The 22,409-nt window shown below is 47.9% G+C and overlaps 1 protein-coding gene across 2 annotated transcripts in view; it reads right to left on the bottom strand.

Moving 5' to 3' along the window:
* efna5b (ephrin-A5b) overlaps positions 1 to 22,409 on the bottom strand; it is a 73,119-nt gene that overhangs the window by 4,809 nt on the left and 45,901 nt on the right. Inside the window, exons 2-4 of one of the 2 annotated variants that reach the window (XM_057032822.1) lie at positions 10,664 to 10,956; positions 695 to 760; positions 269 to 343 (exon numbers count right to left, since the gene is read on the bottom strand). In XM_057032822.1, the coding sequence (XP_056888802.1) occupies positions 269 to 343; positions 695 to 760; positions 10,664 to 10,956 (434 nt within the window). The remainder of the gene's footprint in view (positions 1 to 268; positions 344 to 694; positions 761 to 10,663; positions 10,957 to 22,409) is intronic. The other variant, XM_057032823.1, reaches the window with a different exon arrangement.

The following is a 22,409-nucleotide window of genomic DNA, read 5'->3' on the forward strand; positions in this document are numbered from 1 at the left end:
TTAAAAATCACGTACACCGATCCTCCACATGAATATTTCACTAGGCCAGAGCCACGAAGCGCAGCATGCTAATGGAAGGAACATGTAGGGTGAAAGGGACAGAACATTACAGTAGCCGAGAAGATGCACCTATAGAATCCCAAAAGATCCACGCTAGCTTCCGATACTGAGGGTACGCAAAGACCATCGGCAAAGAACCAAGAGACACACATGCGAATGCAGGACAGAGATCAGAAGACAATCATAAAAAGCAGGAAGCCATACTAACCTCGTGGTTCTAACGTATTGTCTACTTTGTCGTTTACGTCAAAAACACGGTCATGTATAGTTTTCGTACAGCTGTCTACAACAGAGAATAGGGAGAATGAGAGATCATTAGAGGTTTCTTCCAAATGGGTTAGTGACATTTGAAGCCCACCCCCCCTACCCGCAGACTTGAACCTACAACATGCTGAGCAACAAAGCTCATGGCAACATTCAGACCAAATGACCCTGAGTTTACCCTTCATCTCATTTCCAGCTTCATCACTTATAAAATAAAGAGCTTTTTAGTGAGAAATGAAATGAAGTGTCTAAAGAGGAAATGAGGTAACCAAACAAACTAGCCCTAAACCTTTTGGAGCTGTTTTTTTTAAGTCTTTAGTACTTGTAACAGTCTCTGTTTCAAAGCTCTCTGTTGCACGCAAGCACTTACTTGATGGTCGGACGAAAACTTTGAGCTTCAGGCACGTTTTCCTGCCGTTCTCAGCAACGGTGGAGGCTGAAAGGAAGATAGATGGTGTTGCTTTATTATTAGACATTTGGCACCAGTAAACAAAGCTTCTAATGTATACACAGTAGATATCTCTTCAGTAGACACGACACCTAAATGTGCTCGTTTACTCACAAGAAAATAGTTGCTGTTTTGTCTTAAGTGGATCGTGGAGGGTTAGCCACGGTTCTCGTTAAATTCTATCCAGAAAGTGTTTTCAGATGTCCGAGCTAATCTGGGCCTCTTTGCTCATAATTTAATTGCAGCGTTTTAGACTCTGCGACTGGCGGCCGTAGTTTAGCGGGGATAAAGATATTTGCGTCATTTCAGCTCTGGCAAAACAGGAAGTAATCATGCCGCGCTAATGGCTTTTGTATGTCTAGGCATGTATGTGCTTTGCCAAGTGACTAGGAGCTAGCGCTTTCATCGCCTGCGTCTAGCACGGGTGTCTGATGCCACCGCGTACGGCCTGCGGTTGCTGTCGGGGAAATAGATCCCTTCCTGTGGAGCCCGTGGGGTGTGAATCTCTGAGCGTTAGCTGCCACGGAGACCGTCTCGCATGCCCTAAAAATATCCCACGAAGAGTGTGTGTGTGTGTGTGTGTGTGTGTGTGTGTGTGTGTGTGTGTGTGTGTGTGTGTGTGTGTGTGTGTGTGTGTGTGTGGCTGACCACTAATGGTGTTGTGGTGAGGCACCAGGTGCTATCTCCTGGATGGGGGTCAAACACATGTCAGTTAAAGTTTGGTGGGAGCGTATGGGGCGTATTCATCATGGCAGGAAACTGTAGCAGACGAAAACATATGCGCTCGTGTTTCCACAGATCCAATCTCAAGCGCAGGCCTGGGTCCTCTATTGTGTTATATACGCCGCTGTGAGCGTCCCCTGAGCACCGGGGAGACCATATTGTCTGCTAAGATGTCTTCTGGGCATCATTTGATGCGTCCTGTGGATCATTCCACAGCTGATACAATGAGGCCGAACATTTCCAGAGGCTACCTTCTGGGATCTGTCAACTCCTCTCTGGTGACCCTTTAACCAACTGCTGCAGAGTCGCCCTCCCCCAGCTGTCTCCCCGTCCCCGCTCGCCTCTTAGTACAACCGTACGCATTCATCAAAGCTCGGCAGACTATCCTCCGTCATAATTATGTTTGACGTTTGAGCCGTTTCGGCTCCATCCAGCAGTTATTTACACTACGACTCTTGTGTTGGGTGCCGTTTACACCAGAACGGCACAATGGAAACGGTTTAGTTTTTCCTGCCTTTCTTCTCAAAACGTAAGGTGTTCGAACAAAAGCACTTTGAAAAGGAGCAGCATTCATACAGGAACACACGGAACGTTCCATGCAGGCCGGTAGCCGGTGGGGGGTGTAGAATCCATTGTTCGGTACTGACGTCGACCCACTAGCGCAGGTGTAGAACAAGTGCCGACTGAAACTGTAGTGCTCATGAGCAGGTACATCCCGTTTTAGGCAGCTATTGTATTAGAAAATGCCACCTTTAAGGGCTGAAATAAAACATTTCATGCGAAACGTTGGAGAAATATACCTTTTTTCACCTGAAAACGTTAACGGGGCCTAAGCCTGAACCACCAGCCGCCTCTATTTGATGCCTTTATCAAGCCAGGTATTGACTAATAATTACGAAAATGGGACAGAGACGAGAAGCTTCTCCTTTCTGTTTTGTCCCATTTCGCCCAGATACCAGCCGTTTGTCATCATTCCGCCTTCTCGCCATGCCGTCTCCACTTCTCGCCACCTTGTTATCATTTTAATGTTGTCACTTCATCAGCTGTTATCTTTTTCTGTGCGCCGTGTCATCGTGTGCGAGAGGTGACGTGAAATCAGATGCACAGCTCAGTCACAGCGGCAAGAAGAAGAATGAGGTGGTGGAGGGAGAATTGGCGACGGAGGCTTATTTTTTCGGCGTGGAGCCTGCCGACGCCCTAACGAACCCTGACCGCGGCTGTTCACCCACTCATATATGCACGCCAGCGCCCACATGATCCACGCCGCCCGTCTTATTGCTCCGCCACGCTTGCCTCTCCTCTCCTCTTTTAACGGCCTGCACATGCACAGTCATGCACAGAGGCGGCATTTCCAGATGTCTTATCTCCATCATTGTGGTGGGCGGAGTTGAGTCACAGCAATCGACGCCAGCCACTTAGCAAAGGCGGCAGATCTTAAGAGAGGAACGGGCCCGATGGAAACAGCACAGGGTGTCCATAGAGTAGTTGGCAAATGTGAGCAAAAGGAGCCAGTTAAAAAGAAACGCTTCCTTTTAATGGATGGAAGAAAACGCCACTTAGGTGAGAAGATGGCGGTAAAAGTATGGCTGAGGAAAACTAGTGCGACATGGTGAAACTGAAAGAGCACAGCTATCAGAACGCAGACATCTGCATCGGTGGAAACGCTCTCACGACATCTGGTTTTGGCATTTCACAACTCGCTCACAGCTTTTCCTTTCGTCAAAAACCGCCTCAGGCGAGAATAACAAAGTCAAACCAAAATCAAAAACGGAAAGTTTTTAAAAAGTCCACAGTGATCGAATCTAATGCTCCTATTTTCATTTTACTCGTCTTGCAACAGTGTTTTTGTCTATGTTGCGCTGCCCCCTCCCCCTGAATTACGTGGGGGGGCCCCCATATCAACACCTTCTATTCTAGTTTCCATCGGTGTGACCCATGGCCTCAACCATCAATCCAGCCAGTCTGGGCCAGAGGCTGCTTTGAAGGACAGTGTCCCTGTAACGATGTCCCAGAGACGACAGAGGGGGGGGATCGGGTTACTCCTGCAGGCCTCGTCCCCTCGGCTGGTAATGGCTTCTCCCCTCTGTACACGGCATTATGCATCAGCATTAAGGCAAATGGAACGAAGCAGAATCCAATTACAGGAGAACAAACAGGTGGGCTCAGCGCGGCGCGGCGCGGCCGCTGTATTGTTTCAATCGCGGCGCAAACGGAGCTTTTGGTGCAACTGGAATGTTATCTGAAAAACATGTTTTCCCCACCTTTCAATAAAAACGCTCAGCGATGAGGACACAGAATCACCTCGGACGCTAACAGCAGCGTCAATGCTAGCTAAAGGAGTGATGCATCCAGCCGTACAATTCCACACATGCAGATTTACTCCCAATCAATACACAAATCTGATTATCCACAATTATTGGTGGCTGTAATTATCCCCGTCTCCAGATGTTAATCCTAATCTCTTGATCCCGAATGTCCGTGATAGCTAGTCATTCCGGCAGCTCTCTAAAAACAACTGGCCTTGACTTTAATGACTTTTTTTTTTTTTTTTTTAAACAGACATTGAATATGAATTTAAATAAAACAGAGAGCGCCACCATTTTGATCTTTTGTGCCAACTTCTTCCATCCCTCCATCCGGCTAATTAGACCGTTTGCGGCCAGAATATAACCGCCCCCCCGCCTGCATTCACAAATCACTGCCGGGATTCATTAACTCTTGTCCTTCAGCGTTTGAATGCGGAGTCAGTCGAGAAAGGGAAGAGTTCGGAACCGATCGAACAACAGAAATCCTTGAATTCAAAATGGCCCATTCACTCCTGTTGCTCTCAGACGGTGAAAGAGACGCTCCGTGGTCGCTGCAGAAGGCGTCACGCTTTGCTGAATAGCCTCTCCTGGAACAACACGGATGCTCCTGCACATGCACACACAGACCTACACACACACACACACACACACACTGTTTGAATAAATGAACCTCAATCAGGCAGTGTCTGTCTTGTATAGAAAAAGTCATTAAAAAACACAATTACCCATGAGGAAGTATGAAGTAGTGGATACTGTGGATGAAACAGGTATAAACAAGCTGTGTGTGTCTGTGCTTATGGGTGTGTTTAAATCAGATAACAACAGGAGCAAGATAAATGAATCGGACACACTAATGTTGCTGGACTACACTTAATGTAACAATATTATTATTTATTCTCTTGTGATAAGGGAGCAGAATTTATGATGGCGCGTCTGTTTCCATAAATACAAGAATCTCAACTGAGGAATAATAAAGACGCGCAAATGAAAGAACAATAAACTATTTTAAATGGTGTTTTGGGTTGATTTATAGTGAGACATCCAAGGATAAAACCCTTTTCTGCTTCGTAAAAGACTTTTTTTTAAGCTATTCCCGCATTCCAGCTTCCATGCTTAATAATTTCCCATCATGCCCTTTGCAGAAAAACCTGACTTTTCCTGTTTCTGATATTCCTGAGACACAGAGCAGTTATTGTTCAAACCTGAGGCAGGCCGGGACAGCGTTTTAGCGTTAAACTCTTCCTAATTGTAACCGATGCCTGATGTTTCTGCCTGGCTAATGTCAACAACAAAGCCAAGGCCCCCAAAAATGGGATGTTATCGTAGATAAGACTGTAAATAAAATGCGATTAGTAGGACGAGAGTTGATGCAGTGAGCGGGAGACAGCGGTGGTGCCATGTCTATCCATCAGGATTAGAATAACCCATTCCAGATTTCTGTGTGGCTTTGCTGCGTGTCTGCTCATGCATGCGTGCACCTATTGTGTGAGAGTGCGTGCGTCTGTGGGCGTCTCGCTCTCTGTCACATTACACCGTGTTGCTGGATCCTTTCTGACTGCTGATGACAGGGCTGATTTTTCATGTGAATGAATGGAAGGGCTTGTGTTACCACGGTCCAGCTGCAGTTTCCATATTTGCACCAGGAATGGAACAGCGCGGGCACTTCATCGTGATTTGGGGACCTCCCGGGGCTCCGACGAAACACAGAGGCTGCGCGCTGGGGTTTCAATGACATGGGCAGAGTGGTGGCAAAGCTAATGTTCAGGTGCCACCCTTCCTATCCCGAAACCCGGCTCCTGGGAGCGTCGCTGGAATAACCAGTATAGCGAGACCAGAGCTAACACCTAGCATTGAGGTGTCAGAGGATGCTAGGGGAAGATCTCCACACTGGCTTCTTGACAGGATGCTCTCTCGTGTGGTTGCTAATGACATTGTTTTGACCCACTCGGCCGTTCATTAACAGCATTTTCAGCGGCGGCCCACGTCTCCTCCGAGGTGGACGCACAGTGCTGCTGCTGTGCCTTTTTTCCTCTTTTATGGCTAAAAGCCAGAATCAGAGGGTTTATAATTAATCACAATGTCCTGAATGCTCTTGATCTTTGTGTCAGTGACAGTGAGATTCTTCAGTGAGACTTTCTATAAGGCCTTATGAGTGTTTGCTGGCGTGGTCACAGATTTAAATACAATCTTCCAATCAGATCCAAACATCTTTGTAACATTTACTGTAAAGCGATATCTGCGTTTCAGCATATGTTCAGGCTGGAAATCAATCAGAATCGGCATGATCACAGAGTGGTCTCCAATTTACTGCACATCTAGAACCGCCATAACTGGGCTCGCTCGCCTCGTGCAGCGACCTGCCACTGATATTGGATTTTTGCCCTTTTCAGATTAAAATCACTCAAACACGCGCTCGTGGACGGCCTCCATATTAGAAAAATGTGCTTGCGACAGCATTCTGGGAGATGGGAGTTCTCTTAAACCAGCAATGCAGGGTGACCTTTGACCTCAGAAGTGCTCCAACCATCTGCTTATCTCTTTGTTTGTCTGTCACCGACTCTTCCCTGCAGTCCATCACCTGCTGCTTTGATAGCGTTTCACTGAACTGCTTGAATACAGTGTGCGCTATCTCCCTAAGCTGCTTACATTTACAACCGATATTGTGACTTGGTTTTTTTTCCCTTCACCTCGTGAAGTGAAACGCCATGTTGTCCTCACTGATTCCAGCGTTGGCCTCGACTTGCACGAGCATCAGCAGAAACTTGTCCCCTCTGATTAATGTTGTCAACTATGCTGCAAATCCGCCCTCGACTCCAATCAAACAGGGCGGAATAACGGCAACGGGGAGCTTCGTGCCAAAACAAACACTATTTTGCAGATTCCTTTTCTCTCAATCACGTTCCTGCAGGACGGAGGTCATCGGTCCATGTGTGTCGCGACAGACGGGGGAATGATAATGATTCTGATAAATAAAATGACATCGCGGACTGTACTGTATAAAACTATACATTTGGAATTGTGGATCCTGAAAAAAAAACAATGAACGAGTTCGCATCAACGGATGAGCTGAGCGATATTCTCTTTGATCGTTAACCTTATTCTTGACCTCTTCGGGCGACGCAGGTAATGATGCATGAGCGCTTTGTTTTTCTCCTACGATCTTTTCCATGCAGACAACTGGGCAGCACCCTCAGGACCAGTGATGTTTAGCCTGACAGTAGTTGAAGCTCCTGAATGATTCAAACCAGCAAGTCTAATCTTCATTCACAAACGAAAGCACAACAAAGAATTTCGTTGTCAGTGTTCAGGTAATAGCGCCCGACTGACCTCCGCTGTGACCCCTATTGATGGTTCACCTAGTCCACTGATCAAAGTTCTCTCTACCACAGATCTATCAAACACCTACTGGAGTTAAAACGGTACCGTCGACTTTAAAAGGCGCCTCAGAGAACAAATGCGTCTCCCGACCTCCGGAACAACCAGGCCTGAATAACAAGGCTGTCTTAGACAGCGTGACATTAATTAAAATGGTGACAAACATCTGAGGACCGCCGCAGGACAGGAGCCATTACCGCCATCTTCATAACGCACAAGAACACCCGCAGGAGTCCGTGGACATCAACCTGGGGACAACATTTCTGATAAACACTCGCATTCTCGGAAGCCTTGAGGGTTTTTTGGTTGTTTTTTTTTACAGTGCAGGCGAGGGACGAGCTTCCTCTGTGTTGCTAACTGGCTATGAAGAAACTTGATGAGAAAACGACAGACACATTTATTCTTGTCCTGACTGACAGTTGCTGGACACGTTCTCAACAGTCGCTGTTTAGATTTCCCATCATCTTAACGCAGTTACTATAGAAACGATCTCACCATACCATCGTTATTCAGTGTCCGTGCGTCGAATGACTTGCCAAACCGCCATCCGAGTGCATATTAATATGGCAAGACAACAAACTGTGGCCTCGACTCCATCTGCAAGTTGCTCTCGTAAATAAACTGGGGCTGCGAGCTTCACGCAAATAAAAGTATCATTTGCTGCAATTTAAATAACCACAGGCTATAGCGAGTGCAGCCAAAGAGGCCTGTTTGTGGATTATCAGAGTATTTACACTAGTTTTTCTCCTTTAAAGAGATTAGAAAGAAAAGAAGTGTTAATCAGGTCTGAGCCAACACTAGTTTGCTAAATCCAAACTCCTGAATATTAATAATAATGGTGTGATAAGCCAAAATGGAATCCCTGAAAAACAAAGTAATTGGGTTAGGATGAAAAATCCCTGCTGGGATCTAACTTTAAAGGTCATTTATGTGTTTTCCAAATACAGTATAAAAATAAATTTGTTACAAATCTTTAGGAATCAAAGATGCTCGGGCTGAAAACTCTCTCTCTCTCTCGTGGTGATGACGGCGTTACAGACTGTTACAGATTGAAAAGCAGCTACAGTAATGAAAGACACTCTTAATTTTCTTCCAACGGCTCAGTCTGGATGGATTCTGCCACTTCAGCGGCAGCAATCTACCCCCTTTTCCTGTGGACATTCCTTATGGACACAATGGAAGCGGGAAATCACACGTCAGACGATTTCATGGTATATGACTCTAATATCCGCCACGGTAGCCAGACAGGCTATACGCTAGAATCATTCAATAGCCAATGAAGCCGCGGGCCACTAAACCAATATGGCGTGCTCGAGCAAAATGGATGTGTTCCATGGCTGCCTTGTCAGTCGCATAGTAATTTAATCTGGCCCTTAGGACGAGCATCTCTCAACAGAAATGGCGGGAAAAAAAGGTGGAGAAAAAGACCTGAGGGAGTGGATGAGTGGTATAACCGTGCGCTAACCCCCATCAATGATCTCAGCTCCAAACACAAATTTTTCCTTCATCTCATTACAAGGGCTTTCAATGCAAATTGGCTCTGAAGGCAAAAGGAAAGATTTGGCCATTTATAAACGCCTTCTTGGGTCAGAGGCTCGTTGCGTACACGGTGACAACCTGCGGGTTGTAATAGCCGCCGACCTAGACTAACGAGAAAAGATGGCAAAGCATTGCTGCGACGTGGAAAGAACCTGATGCCCACGATAACTTTAGCCTGTGCACTGCAGCAGCGAGAGCCGGGACAATACCTCCTGCTGCCAGCAGGGGAGCTAAAGAGTAGGAACCACCCCCCAGGTCAATCCGGAACACATACAAAACATGAGAAGTCACAGAGAATGCTCTATTCAGCTATTTCTTCAAATGTCAAAGCTGTGAAGAAGAAGAAACGGCGGGGACCGCCGGGTTTGACTGCCACCTACAGCTGCGTTAATGCCATAGAGACACAGATAAATATGGCATAAGCAACGGCATTTAGCAGGAGGGTGTTAGCTGTCAAACCTGACACCCCCTCACTGAGAAGGAATTTATATGGGTTTTCCTCATACCTCTGCCCACAAAGTGCATAAATCCATTAAGTTTTCCTTCAACAGCTGAAGAAATAATCCATTACCCTGCGTGATATTGCACTAATGCCACCCATATGAGAACATAGCCGTGCTTCCTATTTTATAAGATCAGCGTATCCCTGTGACAAATGTGTTTTGAGTGAGCGGCGGCGACTGTGCCTGCTCACGCCGACTCCTCGGTCTCCCGTGTGTGGAAGAGTCTGTGGTGGGAGGACAAACTCGACTCAATTCCATTCTATCACCTAGCTTTGATGAAACCTAATTTCCCAGGGGCTTTAACTTCAGATGAACTCGGCTCTTATGCCGAGAAACAGACAACTTAACAGCTAACACAAGCTGAGTGGGAGCCCAGCCCGGTGTGGAGCGGAGGGTGCTCCTTTTGAAGGATACCGTAATGTGCAGCAGGGGTGGTGGGCTATAACTTTCAAAGTGTCTCACTTTGACTCCCCCTCAGATTCCATGGCCATGTTAGGGAAGAGTTTGCCACGAGAGCGGTGTGAAAAAGCATGGCTGAAACCAGAGCCTGACCGCGTCTGTTCGGGTCCGTCTGATTCCGTCCTCAAACCTTCAGGTTGAAGTTATGAAAACTGGGATGGATAGGGTGTGTGTCCACCGCTCTCTCTTTACTTTAGAGCCATTTTGTGACTCGTATCAAGTGACATTTCCAATATTTTTCTTCTCTTTGAATACGCGATTCATACTTCTGGAACCAGATTATAGCCGAGATCTACTTTTAGGGGTGGTTCTCCTCCTACAGTAAGCTTCTCGTAACCTCACTGATCATCTGATTCCTTGCGTGTGGATTTACTGAGTTAATGTAAAACAGCTCGTTATGCAATGTGAGCTTTGCGTTTCCACGGACAAAAGTAGTCGAGCTATCGGATTACTGCCACCGTCCACACACACGTGGGAATTATTGGTATATATGACGGTGCTTGGTAGCGGTAACCAGCCAACGTGCTATTTTTTTCTTCTTTTTTTTTCTTTTTCTTAACTGCTATTTCCCATTCGGGAAGGGTGCTGGAGCCTATCCCAGCTGCATGTGGGCGAAGCGCAGGATACACCCCTGAGTGAGTCACTAGCTCATTGCAGGGCCCTTGGGGGTTCGGTGCTTTGCTCAAGGGTACCACGGCAGTGCTCTGAAGGTGTCCTGGTACACCTTCCATGTTTTTTCCCCACACCAGGGCTTGAACCGAGAACCCTCAACCCAGTCCCTTTCTGGCTGAGCTACCAAACAAGCTCGCTAGCAACGTGCTGTGGAAATTTGAGCATTAACCGCATTCTCAACCTTGTTTTTTAGCATCCTTACATATTTGATCAACTAAGCGGCAAACTCGGTCTAAATTGTTGGACTCCTATGGTCTATCTATGGTGGATCATTTGTTCAGAATGGACAGGGGTATGATGAAACTCTGACTCACAGATGTAGTAGTATTCTCTGCCCGGTCTGAACTCGAAGCCCAGGGAGAAGGGAGTGAAGAGCTGGAACTTCTCTGAAAACTTAAGCGGTCCATTCGGAGAGTGCGGCCTGTTGCACTCCCAACGTTTGAAGCCCTTGGCGGTGTGGTCGCACGTGCTGTAGCCATCATAGTTGACCATGTAGAGGACGTATCGTTCTGTCCGCTCCTCAGGCACCGAGTCTTCATAGTGAGGACAGTAGACGTCCAGGTAGTCGTTTATGCACACGTCGATGTGGTAGTCCCCTCGATGGAACCTGTTCGTAACAGAAGAGTGAAGAGAAACAGCTCAAGGTTATATTCATGGAATTAATAAGTGCAACTGCCATGAGCCAAAATGATGTACATGCACCTCAAGGAACATCTAAGAGACACAGTGCTCTCCTTCATGGCTGCATGGAAATTTATAATCACCAGCTCTCCGTCTTCTGGCTTCAATAAATATATGTGCGCTGGGCCATCAATAAATCTGTCACTGCAACTGATATTTACTCGCAGGCTCAAACATTTGGCATCGAAATGCTAGCAAAGTTTACAAAACCAAGAACGTATGCCCTGAAGAAAGATGGATGGATGGATGGATGGAAGGATGGATGGATGGATGGATGGATGGATGGATGGATGGATGGATGGATGGACAGACAGAGAGGCAGACAGACAGACAGACACTCCTCTCATCTGTGGAATTTTCACAGCTACCAAAATTAGAGGGTCACTCTTGAGTGCATCCAGGAAGTGGTCCCGTCCCCCCCGCCCCCCGGGGTCACAGGAGACCCGCCAAAGAAAACAATGACCACCTGTAAACTCGCCAAGGATGCCCTCAATTTAGCACAGCACATACGCGTGTACACCTGCCGCCCCTGACTCATTTCTCTCCCGCCCCCCCGACACCCAACGCAGGTGGCGCGAGTTCAAAAAAACGAGACTTTTAATGTGGTAAGTGCGCGACCCCGACAAGAGGCTTTGGTGAAACTTTTAATTAAAAAGCACCACTGCTGCCTGTTTGATATCCCACACAAAGGGCAGAGCCTCCAACAGGCTGCAGCCATCTGGAGCCTTTCCTGGAGAACACCTGCAGGATCCGAATGCATCCTCTCCTCACCCTGCCCGTGTCCGCAGATTCGTTAGTTCCTGCTCCTTTCTGCATTTCTCACGATCACGTCCACGTTTGTCGCCATTACCTGTGCCGCCGCTCATCGGTCTGAAGTGTTAACGCGCGACAGAGATCGCTGATGGATTAACCTTTCCTTTCCTCACCAATTAACACTTCTTTTTCGTGCCCATAAAAACGCCCTGTTGCTAGTGTCATACATGCACCACATGTTGCTACATAATTAGCAGGTGAGAACGGCTGCGGTAAAAGGCTGGGAAATAGAAAACGACACAACCAGGAGAGTTGTCTTATCAGGCAGTACTAATCAGCTGCAGATGGATCGCAGCACCATTAATAGTCTAAATAACAATCACTCTGTCATCTCTTTTGTCTGGTAGATCCTACAGTGGGATAAGAAGCACCCAGGCATTTCCTCTGTTTCTTTACATTCTTTTTTCCCCCCACTCCAATTCCAGTCTCCTCCACGGGGCTGCTTGTTATTCCAACGTGATGTTTTGGCTCTGAAAGAGCGGATGTTCGGCGATCAAATTGCCGCATATGCACCAGAAACGCTCATCCTGCTTGGCTGCCTTCGCCTCCACTCTGCAGAATGTCCAGACGAATTACACAGAATTACAATCACAATGCAGTCCAGGCCCGCTTGTTGTCAAGATCAAATAACCATTTGGAAAAACAAAAAAACAAAACAACGCACACGTCAGCGAATTGATGTAGCCTAAATGGAATGATTAATGCAACAATCAAGCGACAAATTGAGCTGCAGACATTTCTCATTTGTGTGAGCTTGTCTGCTGCTTCTCTGCTTTTATTTCCGTTACGTGAGCATGACCCGGAATGAAATGTTGCTTCTTTTCTTTTTTTTTTTAAGGTGTCGATGTTCAGCCATGTAGGGTAAATACCAACGCGACGGTGTTCACCGTACCGCCGCGAAGCAGCTCGTCTGTAACATCTCATTTAAAACACGTCTGCGGTGGTCCAGGAAGAGCAATGCATCTCCTTCACTGTTTTAAAATGTCACTGGCTTAATGGTCGCATCCTCCCATCCACTCGACGCAGCCTGCGTGTCCGTGTGTGTGTGTGTCCTCACATTTACTACACATTGAGTACCAAAATACTCAATAGACTAGCAAAGTGGGGCCATTTTGCTGGGCCCCACATCGTCAAAGGGCTGTTTGACGGCTGGAACATGGTTTTAAGGTTGAGGTCAGATTTGGGTTTTAGTTAAGGTTAGAGAGTTAGTTGAAATGGTAAGGTTTAGGGTAAGGGGCTGGGTAATTCTATCTGGAAAAGTCACCACAAAGATAGAAATGTGTGTGTGTGTGTGTGTGTGTGTGTGTGTGTGTGTGTGTGTGGTGTGTGTGTGTGTGTGTTTGTAATGTCTCGGCTGCCCTTCTCTCCCTGCCTCAGCACTGAGAACAGCAGCTCGCGACCCTGAGTGCAAATGAAGCGGGGGATGTTTGGGTGAGTGCGCACATAAAAAGGGACAGAACGGGCATTTGTAACACGCCCAGCTACGTGCGCACACACGGGCCACAAATGCGCGGCCAGAATGCACCTCCACGCGCGCATACACAGACACGTACGTTAGGTTTGTTTTATCAGATCATTGACTTCAGACGGCCAGACGTGACAGAGGGTGAGAAGCAAACGTGGTTGGAGGGAGAACAGAAGTAGATGCTGCTGGTGTTAATTCTAATAAGAGATTCTCCCAAGAAAATCTTTTTTTTTTTGATGTAGACAGCAGTTTAATGTATTGAAAAGCTGTCAGCTGCTGTCTGCAAAACTGGACGCCCGTTTGCAACGACCCAACAACCCGGAAATTCTGGCTGACATCATTGGTGGAACTCTTAATACGAGAAATATAAGAAGATCTTAATTGATTCAAAAGTCAGTGATCAAAGTGACGCTCCCTCTGCCCCCAACACACACGCTCCAATCAACCAGAACATAACCTCCATAATCACTGACAACGCCGTCCTGAGCGACAGCGCCATCTGTTCTCTGCAGTCAGAAGTAAAAAAAAATACATTCAAGCGCTACGCTGGGCAAACGAGGAGCGAGGTTAGTTGCTAGGCTAATTGTCAAGTGGCGATAATTACATATCTTTGTTACACCACCGCGTTCCCGCTGAGCCGTAGGCACGTAACAAAGTCGGGGAAATGAGCTGGTCGCAGACCGCGGGGGCACGTACAGTACGGGTGTGCTGGTGATTGAGTGTGAGACGGGGAGGTAATCTTTATTACTGACTGATTACATTTTCACGCCACATCCTCAGGCCCGCAGGGCTGGAACTGAAGGGCCCAGTATCGTCAGCACACACACACACACACACACACACACACACACACACACACAAAAACAACACACACCCACACGCAGAGAAAGACGCTCCCATCCAAACAATGGCAAACAGAGGGGGTGCATTTGGAAGAGCTGGGAAAGGGAACACGGGGTAAAAATGGCACACTACCGCGGCTGCTGATTGGCTCATTTCCATTTCAATTACACAGCCCAGTGCCATCGCTGTGCGCACACTCTGACACGCGGGCCCACGTCGACATGCGCGCGGGTCCCGCACACACCATCCTCGCCGAGCTCCCATCAGCCACTTCTGCCAGCTGTGCACTGGCGGTCGCAGATAGAAAGAGAAAGAGGACAAGTGCAGTCAATGAGAAAGACAGAGAAAAAGGAAGGAGTGAGAGCTCGGGTAGAGGCAGAGAGCGATCCAAGTCACCTACCCAGAGAGATCCGATCGCTGAGGGGTACGCGGCCACATTATAAAATACAATAGTTCAAACTGAGGCCCATAAAGTGAGTCAGAGATTACACAAAACCTGAGAATTCTGCTGGTTTGTAATCAAAAATGAGTTCTCCGCCATCACCGCTGGGCATTTTTCTCTTGTGAGGAAGGTAGCGGTGCCTATCTTATCCTCAGGATTGATCTCCCGTTTGCAGGAGGAAGTGGAGGCAGAATGAAGCCAAAACAGGGCACCTACCATTCCTTACAACTCACTCAGCGTGAGCGAGAGGAGGAGGAAGTGAGTGATGTCCGACGGAGATGACAGCTAAAGCAGGCAGCTGATTAGCTGTGAGGAAGGTGAGGCATTTTCATAGTTTAAAGGCTTCGGTTGAGCTCCAGGGGGTTCAAACCTGTTACAGTGCCTCGGCTGCTAATGAGCAGGATGTAATTTAAAATGAAAATTGGACTGAAGCAGGTGAGGAATACAGCGTGACATGACTGAATTGATATAAACCGCTGATGCTTTGAACCATCGGATCGATTCTTTTTTGTCAGTGCAGCATCCCTCCGTGGACATGAGGGATGCTGACACCGCTGTCACTGCAAAGCCTCGGCGGCAACATTTGTGGCATTGTTGATGGGGTCTTTCATGAATGCTGAACGTCCGGGGTTTAACGTTAAAGCTGCAGAGACATCCGTCACCTGCTGACAGCTACATGGACATCACAGCCTCCTCTTCCACACCTTATTCCCACCCTCCTACATTATGATTCCATTCTCTCCCTCCTGAATGATTCACCAGCTTGATTTTTTCGGGCACCGTCTCGCTTCCTGACCCCAAATCTGATTTTTTTATTTTTTTACATTATTTATCACGGCAGCTTTCGCCGTTGAAAGCGATACATGTGATACATTCCCTATTCAATATCCTCAGGCAATGTTCCGTTGCCCGATAAATCAAATAACAGTAACTTAAAAACGCGGAGGAAAACACACCTTGATATTCAGCAGAGTGTGTGCATGTTTGCCTTTGTGTGCGCCGGTTCCTAAAGCAGTAGATCACGCGCCAGACGTGAAATACGTTTAGCCATGAGGAGGTGACCTGCGACTGAACCCAGGCTGGAGCACACATGAGAAGCCTGGGTTGGACTTTTCAACACGTACGGCGTAAACACACACCGCAAAAAACACATCCCCGTATGGAAGGCGCAGTTGTCTAATTACACATGATTGGTCCGAGGTCAGGATGAAAGGGAGCGCGGGGCAGAAAGAAGTGAAGGATGGGGTGGAGACAGGGGTCTGTTGCAGCTGATCACACGCTGCTAACAGCGGGCGGAGGAGGATTTCTATCCGCTGAGGTATTCACCTCGTTATTACTGATGGCCGAGGACTTTCCTGGAGAGCCAGGAGCGGTGAAAGAGGCAGATAACCACCCGATATTTCCAGCCCACCATTTTTTCCTGACGGTAAAATTCAATTCCTGGCCATTTGAGCAATTCTCTTTGCCTCGGAACCCGGAGATGGAAACCATTTCTCTTTTTGTCTGACGGACAAAAAGGCAAGAAATGACATTACTACCTTGTGAGACGCTGGTGCTAGAGGCTCACAAAAGGCTTTGAGCTAGCATAGCAGGTCCAACTCTTGTTGTAGAAAAACAGGCTGAGCCACGTTGGCAAAACACGGCCTGATTGGCTCAGGTTCAGCCGGACAGTTCTTAAATTGTTTCTGGATTCCAGTAATTTGAATCACTACAGAGCACAATCGGTTCGGACAGAAATGACAGAACAAACTCGAGAGCTCCTCGAAGTTTGAAATTACAATTGCGGCGCCTTCGTTATTTGGAGAGGACCAAACACGGAAATACTGCAACGGCCGAGGGGCCAGGGAGAGCGCCGGAGTCGCAGGAAGAGCACGGCAGTGCGCTGCTTGTTACGCCAGTTGACAGCCACATTCCTCGCTGGCTAACTGGCCGATAATCTTACAGCGCCGGAGATGGGGAGAGGACACGGGGACATCAGACCTATAGAGTATCACACGTTGCCATTATTGCTTTCAGGGGAATGGTGGTGGGGCTAGGTCAGTGCAGTGGGTGGATATCTGTTTGGGGAGTACGCATAGAGGAAGGACACGAGTGCACAGCGGCTGGTCAGGAGGTATTTGATTGTGTCCATCTGCCAGAGCTTTGTGGAGGGTGTAGTGCGGGCTGAGAGCAGGTGGTCGGCTCAGCACAATATCCTGACTGTCAGCACTGAGGGACACTGGGACGTATCTGCGAATTCCTTCCATCGCTCACAGTTAAGTTTCAGTATCTCCTGTTGGTCTCTCCAATCAGCCGGCACCACCCATGATGTTCCAATGTTCACTTCTGCCGTGGACGTCCCTCAGAGCCAATTTGGCCCTGGGGAGACGACGAATTAAAGACAGCGACAGACGAGTCTTTGTTCCACGAGTGAAACATGTGTGTCTTTGGTGTAGCACACAGTGACGACAGACAGACAGACAGACGGACGGACGGACGGACGGACGGACGGACGGACGGACGGACGGACGACGGACGGACAGCTCCTCTGAGATCATCTCCTGGCTGCGCTGCCAAACAGCCATCTATATTGGCGTGTAACACTGATCTGCCGGCCCTACATGTCAGCGAAGGGCTCAGTGTGTATGCGAGTCTGTGTACATCTCTCAATGTGTGTGCGTCTAAAAGGGTTTCTTTATGTCTCTGCTCGTCGCCAAGGGAGCCAGGGGAAAAATGACACATCCCCCCCAACATCCTGTCAGAGCCCGGGGCCATTCTCCTGAATCATCGCTGCCCCAAACCCACTTCAATCCCTTTGGTAAATACAGCGTGCTGTGACATGTTTACCAATACCGGGGCAGGGGTGTGCATGCCCACAGATGTACACGCGCTTATGCGCGGCCACACGCGCGCAGTAAGTGTCAATTAATAGCAGTATATCGTCGGACGGGTGGCGTATTTGCCGTTAATCATAAGTCATTGTTTTATGGTGACAAGCCATTTGGCAGCTGGGACAGAAACGGGGATGGAAGCCGTGAGCTGTACAACGTGTCCTCCTGATGTATGTGGCAGGAAAAACAAACGTGGACGGAGCCGAAGATGTGCCGCGCAGATGTGCCACCAGTCCGGAGCCAAGGTCACGGGCTTGAGCTTTCCTGTGTGAACCCAACCAGGTGTTTATTTGAAGCAACTCACCAGTAATGACTCCGACACTGCACAACCGCACGAGCTATGGCGGTTGGTTTCCTCGCTACCCTTAATAGATTCTCTTAAGTCGTGGAAATACGGAGCTTGATCGCGTTTTTGCCGTTTTAGTGTTTATTTTGAATCACCTTCTAGGTTAACTAGCACTCTTAATTTGAACCAAAGAAGCATGAACACAAGTAACTGACCAAATGCTTTTTTTATTACCTCTTAATTATACCTCAATGATGCATTCTGCAAAATGATGATGCAACACTAACCAATCATAATGATACAGTGGGCAAAGCTCCCAAACCTCTCACTTCTAAAGGTTTCAGGCCACAAACAGCTGCTATAATGGTTAAATGGTTATATAATCAGTATTTTTTTAAGGCGCATCACGACAACAAGGACAAACAACCTTGTTTGTATGAGGATCCTGATGCATCCCTCCTGCAGTGGCTGACATAAACAGGCTTCAGGGATGAGCTGAATTTGTCGACAAGAGATAAAATGTGCCACACAATCTGGAAAAAAGGGTTAATATATCCCCTTAATGTGGCAATCTTTTCCTAAAACAGAGCGATGTTTATGTTTTTGGAAGTCACCTGTGCCATACATCTACAGTATCGACCGAAAAACGTCAGCCCACTTTTCATGCGTTGTTTCTATGTGAGCCCACCTCCGGCATGCTGTCTCCTCGGACAAATGATCAGCAGATGGATGGAGGAGTGAAATGATGAAGGGAGCTGGCAAAAGAAAAGCCAGAGATAGATGGAAAAGTAAATAAAGGAGAGATCTGATGCGGGAGAAGAAAGAAAATGAAGAAAGGCCAACAAGAAGCTGCCAAAGATTGAAGGCAACTTAGAGGAACATGAACATGCAAATGAAGAGCCGAGATAAAATGAAACACGCCGTTAACACCTTTCTAACGCTCCTCCAAACGGATTTATTGGATGTTTTTTATATAATACTTCTTTGATTAGGAATTCATTATATTTTGGCATGACATCGCGCCTGCTGCCGATCATCGTGCACGCATCCGCGCTCTGGCTTTGTGCCACGTCCATATTGATCTGCTCCATATGAGAGAGCTACTTTTAAAGAGGTGAGCGAGTGCAGCCAGAAGTCCGCGGGATGGAAACCGTCTTGTTAAGTGAGAGGTCTCCCCGTTGGTCCGTAATCTGCCTCTCGTATTTCGAGCTTTGATGCCGCTCTTGATGGCTCCTGGCGTCGCATCTCTCCCCGAGACAAACCAAGAAGAACTGGTGTTCGCGTCACAGCTAATAAATGCTTTAATGCTAACTACGCAGAGACGTCAAAACAACAAGCGCCTCCTCTGGAGTCTGATGGGTGCCCTCACGTTGGGGCGCTTTGTCGCCGTTATGGAGCAGAAATGCGAAGTGGAGGCTGAGGTGGTGATTGTCAGAGCATCTGCCGCTTGTAAGAGGCGGAACGTTTTAAGAGCAGATGGCTGCAGGAAGAAGATGGAAGCCCTCTAGAGCGAGTGTCAGTGGGAGGCAAAACATTGTCTTCCAGAGGATTTTAAAGTAAAATTAGCACTAAATGGTTTTCTCTTTCATCTAATAATTTGTGGACAACAACAATAATGACAGTCTAGATGGTGCACTTACTTGTGAGTGCATGTGTGAGACGGTGAGGCGGGGGGGCAGAGCAGTAGCGGCGACTCTAAAAGGTTCAACAGTTTTTCTATCAGTGGGAGTTGATATATGGACCAGGCTGCTAATTCCTCATAGCTGCACGGTCTTTTCACGGCTGCAGTGTAAATGTGCACGTATGTGCACAGAACGCACATGTCTGCGTGTGTGCGCGGCTTGAAGGGAGGGTGGGTGGAGCTTCCCGGCCTTCAGGGTCAGCCTCCCACGGAGACGCTGTCAAGGTCCCAGGCGGGGGGTTAAGTGGTCTGTCTGGGAGTTGGTCCGTGTGTCTTCTTGTGTGGACTGCGGCCAGTATGGAGGGCAGAAAAGGTCGCCTCTATAATACAGCCGTGAAAACGCGCACACATGCACGCAAAGCTCCCAACGTGCATATGAGCACCACATGCAACACATGCGTGTTCACACATAAATCCCTCAAAGTTGAACTGTGCTTCAGGGCCGGCCTCTGCTCGCCCTTGCTTTGATCCCTTTATGAAAGTCTTAAATTACAGCAGCCGCGGTCGCACAGAGCTGCATGTTTGTTGCGGGTAGCCCAAAACATGATCAACCAGCAGATCAGCATCTGCGTGGAAAACCAGGAGAAATGCTTGACAGACACCTCTTAGCGCATGTTGGAATTCTTTGCCAGCCAGTTACATTCCAGATTTGTATTCCACGTTCGTCAACCTCAACAAGGTAAAACCGTTTCTAGGGCCGCTTCTCCTGAAGGGCACCTGCTTACGTATGAAAGCTGTTTCTTTCAAAGTGCGCTAACCTTAACGGGATCAAAATCGTGCAAAGCGGGAACGTTTGGTTTTGTTCCCGCCTTTGATCCCAGCTCAGCCCACTTCAGCCGGCCGAGCCTGCTTGAGCGGGAAGTCTCGTCAGTTTAACGGAGCTTTATGTCACAAGTTGAGCTAAAAGAAGCTCAGAGCTCCTTTGTTCTGCTGTCCCGCGGTGCAAGCCGTAAGCAATTAAAGTTGAAAACACGCTGCCTGACTGTGGGCGCCTGCGGACGAGAGTCAAACCTGCTGCATGTGCATACGCACGAGTGGGGGAAAAAACAAACCCGGTGATGATTTACTGTGGAAAACAAGACAAAGAAGCAGGATAGCGGCGAATGCTCCAGGATCCATTCCCCCCCCCCAAAAAAAAGAGAGAAAAAAAAGCTGCTCTGAAATCAGTCCTCTGATAATAGAGACGCTGATTGATTCTTGCTGAACCAAAACCAGAACTGCCTTCAAACTAATTGCCCTAGTTTAGATTCTCCTGCGGTGCGAGTTGGGAAAAGGGTTTCTGGCCCTGGAACAAGGTCTGAAGGTCACGCCTTGGCGGGCACAGGCTGCATTCTGTTCACACTTCTGGCTGCGAGTAGCTGAACTTTTGAACTTGCTCGGCAGAAGGGGAAACTGAAACAATAATCTCGCGACGCTATAAAATTGCAACCCAACACATGAGATTTCACTATCTGGCTCGCTGCCTGCCATTATTTGAACTCTCCCCAGTTCGGGCAAATAAAGAAAGGCCTCCAGTGCACGTACTGAAAAAAACACGCTAGCACTGCGACAAAGGGGGGGGGGGGGGTCCGTGACGGGCCGCGGGCAGGTTTTTGAGAGGTTTACCGACATGTGTGGTCTAAAGTTAGCCCAGTTGGGGAATGCCTGCCATCTTTTGCGTCCATCCATTCCTGAACATTCACTCCTCCCCAGCTGTCTCCTTCATCTCATCCTCTGACCTGAGCTGGCAGTCGGGCCGTCCAGGACACGGCGGCCCCACAGCTGCACACTGCAGCAAAACAGCATTTTACCCCATGACAAAAACTGGAACCATATGTGGCGCACGCATGCTCCATTATTACGCTCGCTGCTAGCTTTGGGCCTCGGTGGTTTTCTTTGTTTGGTTCCAACGTCGTGATAACTCAAAGGGCATTTCCACATTTTTCGGAACGCTAAAAACGGAATAATCATCGTGACCTCCTGTCATTTCTGCCTCTGCTCCACTTTGCGGCCGTCACGCTCCACCTGCTGCGCTCTCTCCACACTCTGATGCAAGTGTGTTGAAAGCCTAAACCGCCTGGTATTGATGTCCCCATCAGGGCACAGCGGGGGCCCCTTCATCGCAAACACACATGCAGACACACACAGTTGCCCGGGTGAGACGTCCCAGTCGAGGCATTACTCAAGTGTGTGTAAGGAGATACACATCAGCAGCTCAGGAGTTTAGTCGGGATGGCTGGGAGCTCCCACAAGTGTTGGGGATCAATTCAAGCACAAATCATTTCTTTCGAAAAACAATAAAAAAGCTCTGGCCCCCACCTGCAGGTTTTACACTTTCATTAAACAGCTGCTTTCCTGGCTTTTTTTCCTCTCAGCACTGAGAGGGAAAAAAAAAAAAACCTCCGCGGATTCTCTAAAGTATTGCTGACCTTTTTGTTTCCACTTACAAGGAAAAGACAAGAGGCAGATATTTGGGGAGGGAGCCAAGATGGATGGATGGTGATAAGGAAGCGGCACAAAAGATAGCACGATCTGAGACAGACTGTTTTTTCTTCCCCCGGCAAGAAAGGATAATATTCCAAAGGATAACATAGTTGCGAGCCGAAGTGATATAATTAATAAAGAGTGAGAAAAGAGAGAATATACGTGTGCGGGGGGGGAATAAAAACCATATGTCTGCAGTTGAGGATGAGGTCCACACAGACTGTGGGACTCGTTTAGACTCTGGGTGTGAAACAGGAAGCATGAGAGGGGTTTGTTCAACTATTTAAAGCACGCCTAAATCCCAGGAAACCCTTTTCTTGTTTTTAAGCCCTTTGTGGAATGAAAAGATTGACGGTCCCTCAACCTCAAAAGCTCGACCTGAGGTGAATAGTGTGAACAAACCGTTCAAGGGTTCCTCCAAAGCCACCTCAGAACACATTTTTCACCCTGAAAAATCGTGATATTTGGACCAGAGGCATCATAAACAGCAGGGACATAGTTTCTAGAAATGACATA

The sequence above is a fragment of the Takifugu flavidus genome, chromosome 5 (assembly GCF_003711565.1).
Source record: "Takifugu flavidus isolate HTHZ2018 chromosome 5, ASM371156v2, whole genome shotgun sequence".
Taxonomy (NCBI): domain Eukaryota; kingdom Metazoa; phylum Chordata; class Actinopteri; order Tetraodontiformes; family Tetraodontidae; genus Takifugu; species Takifugu flavidus.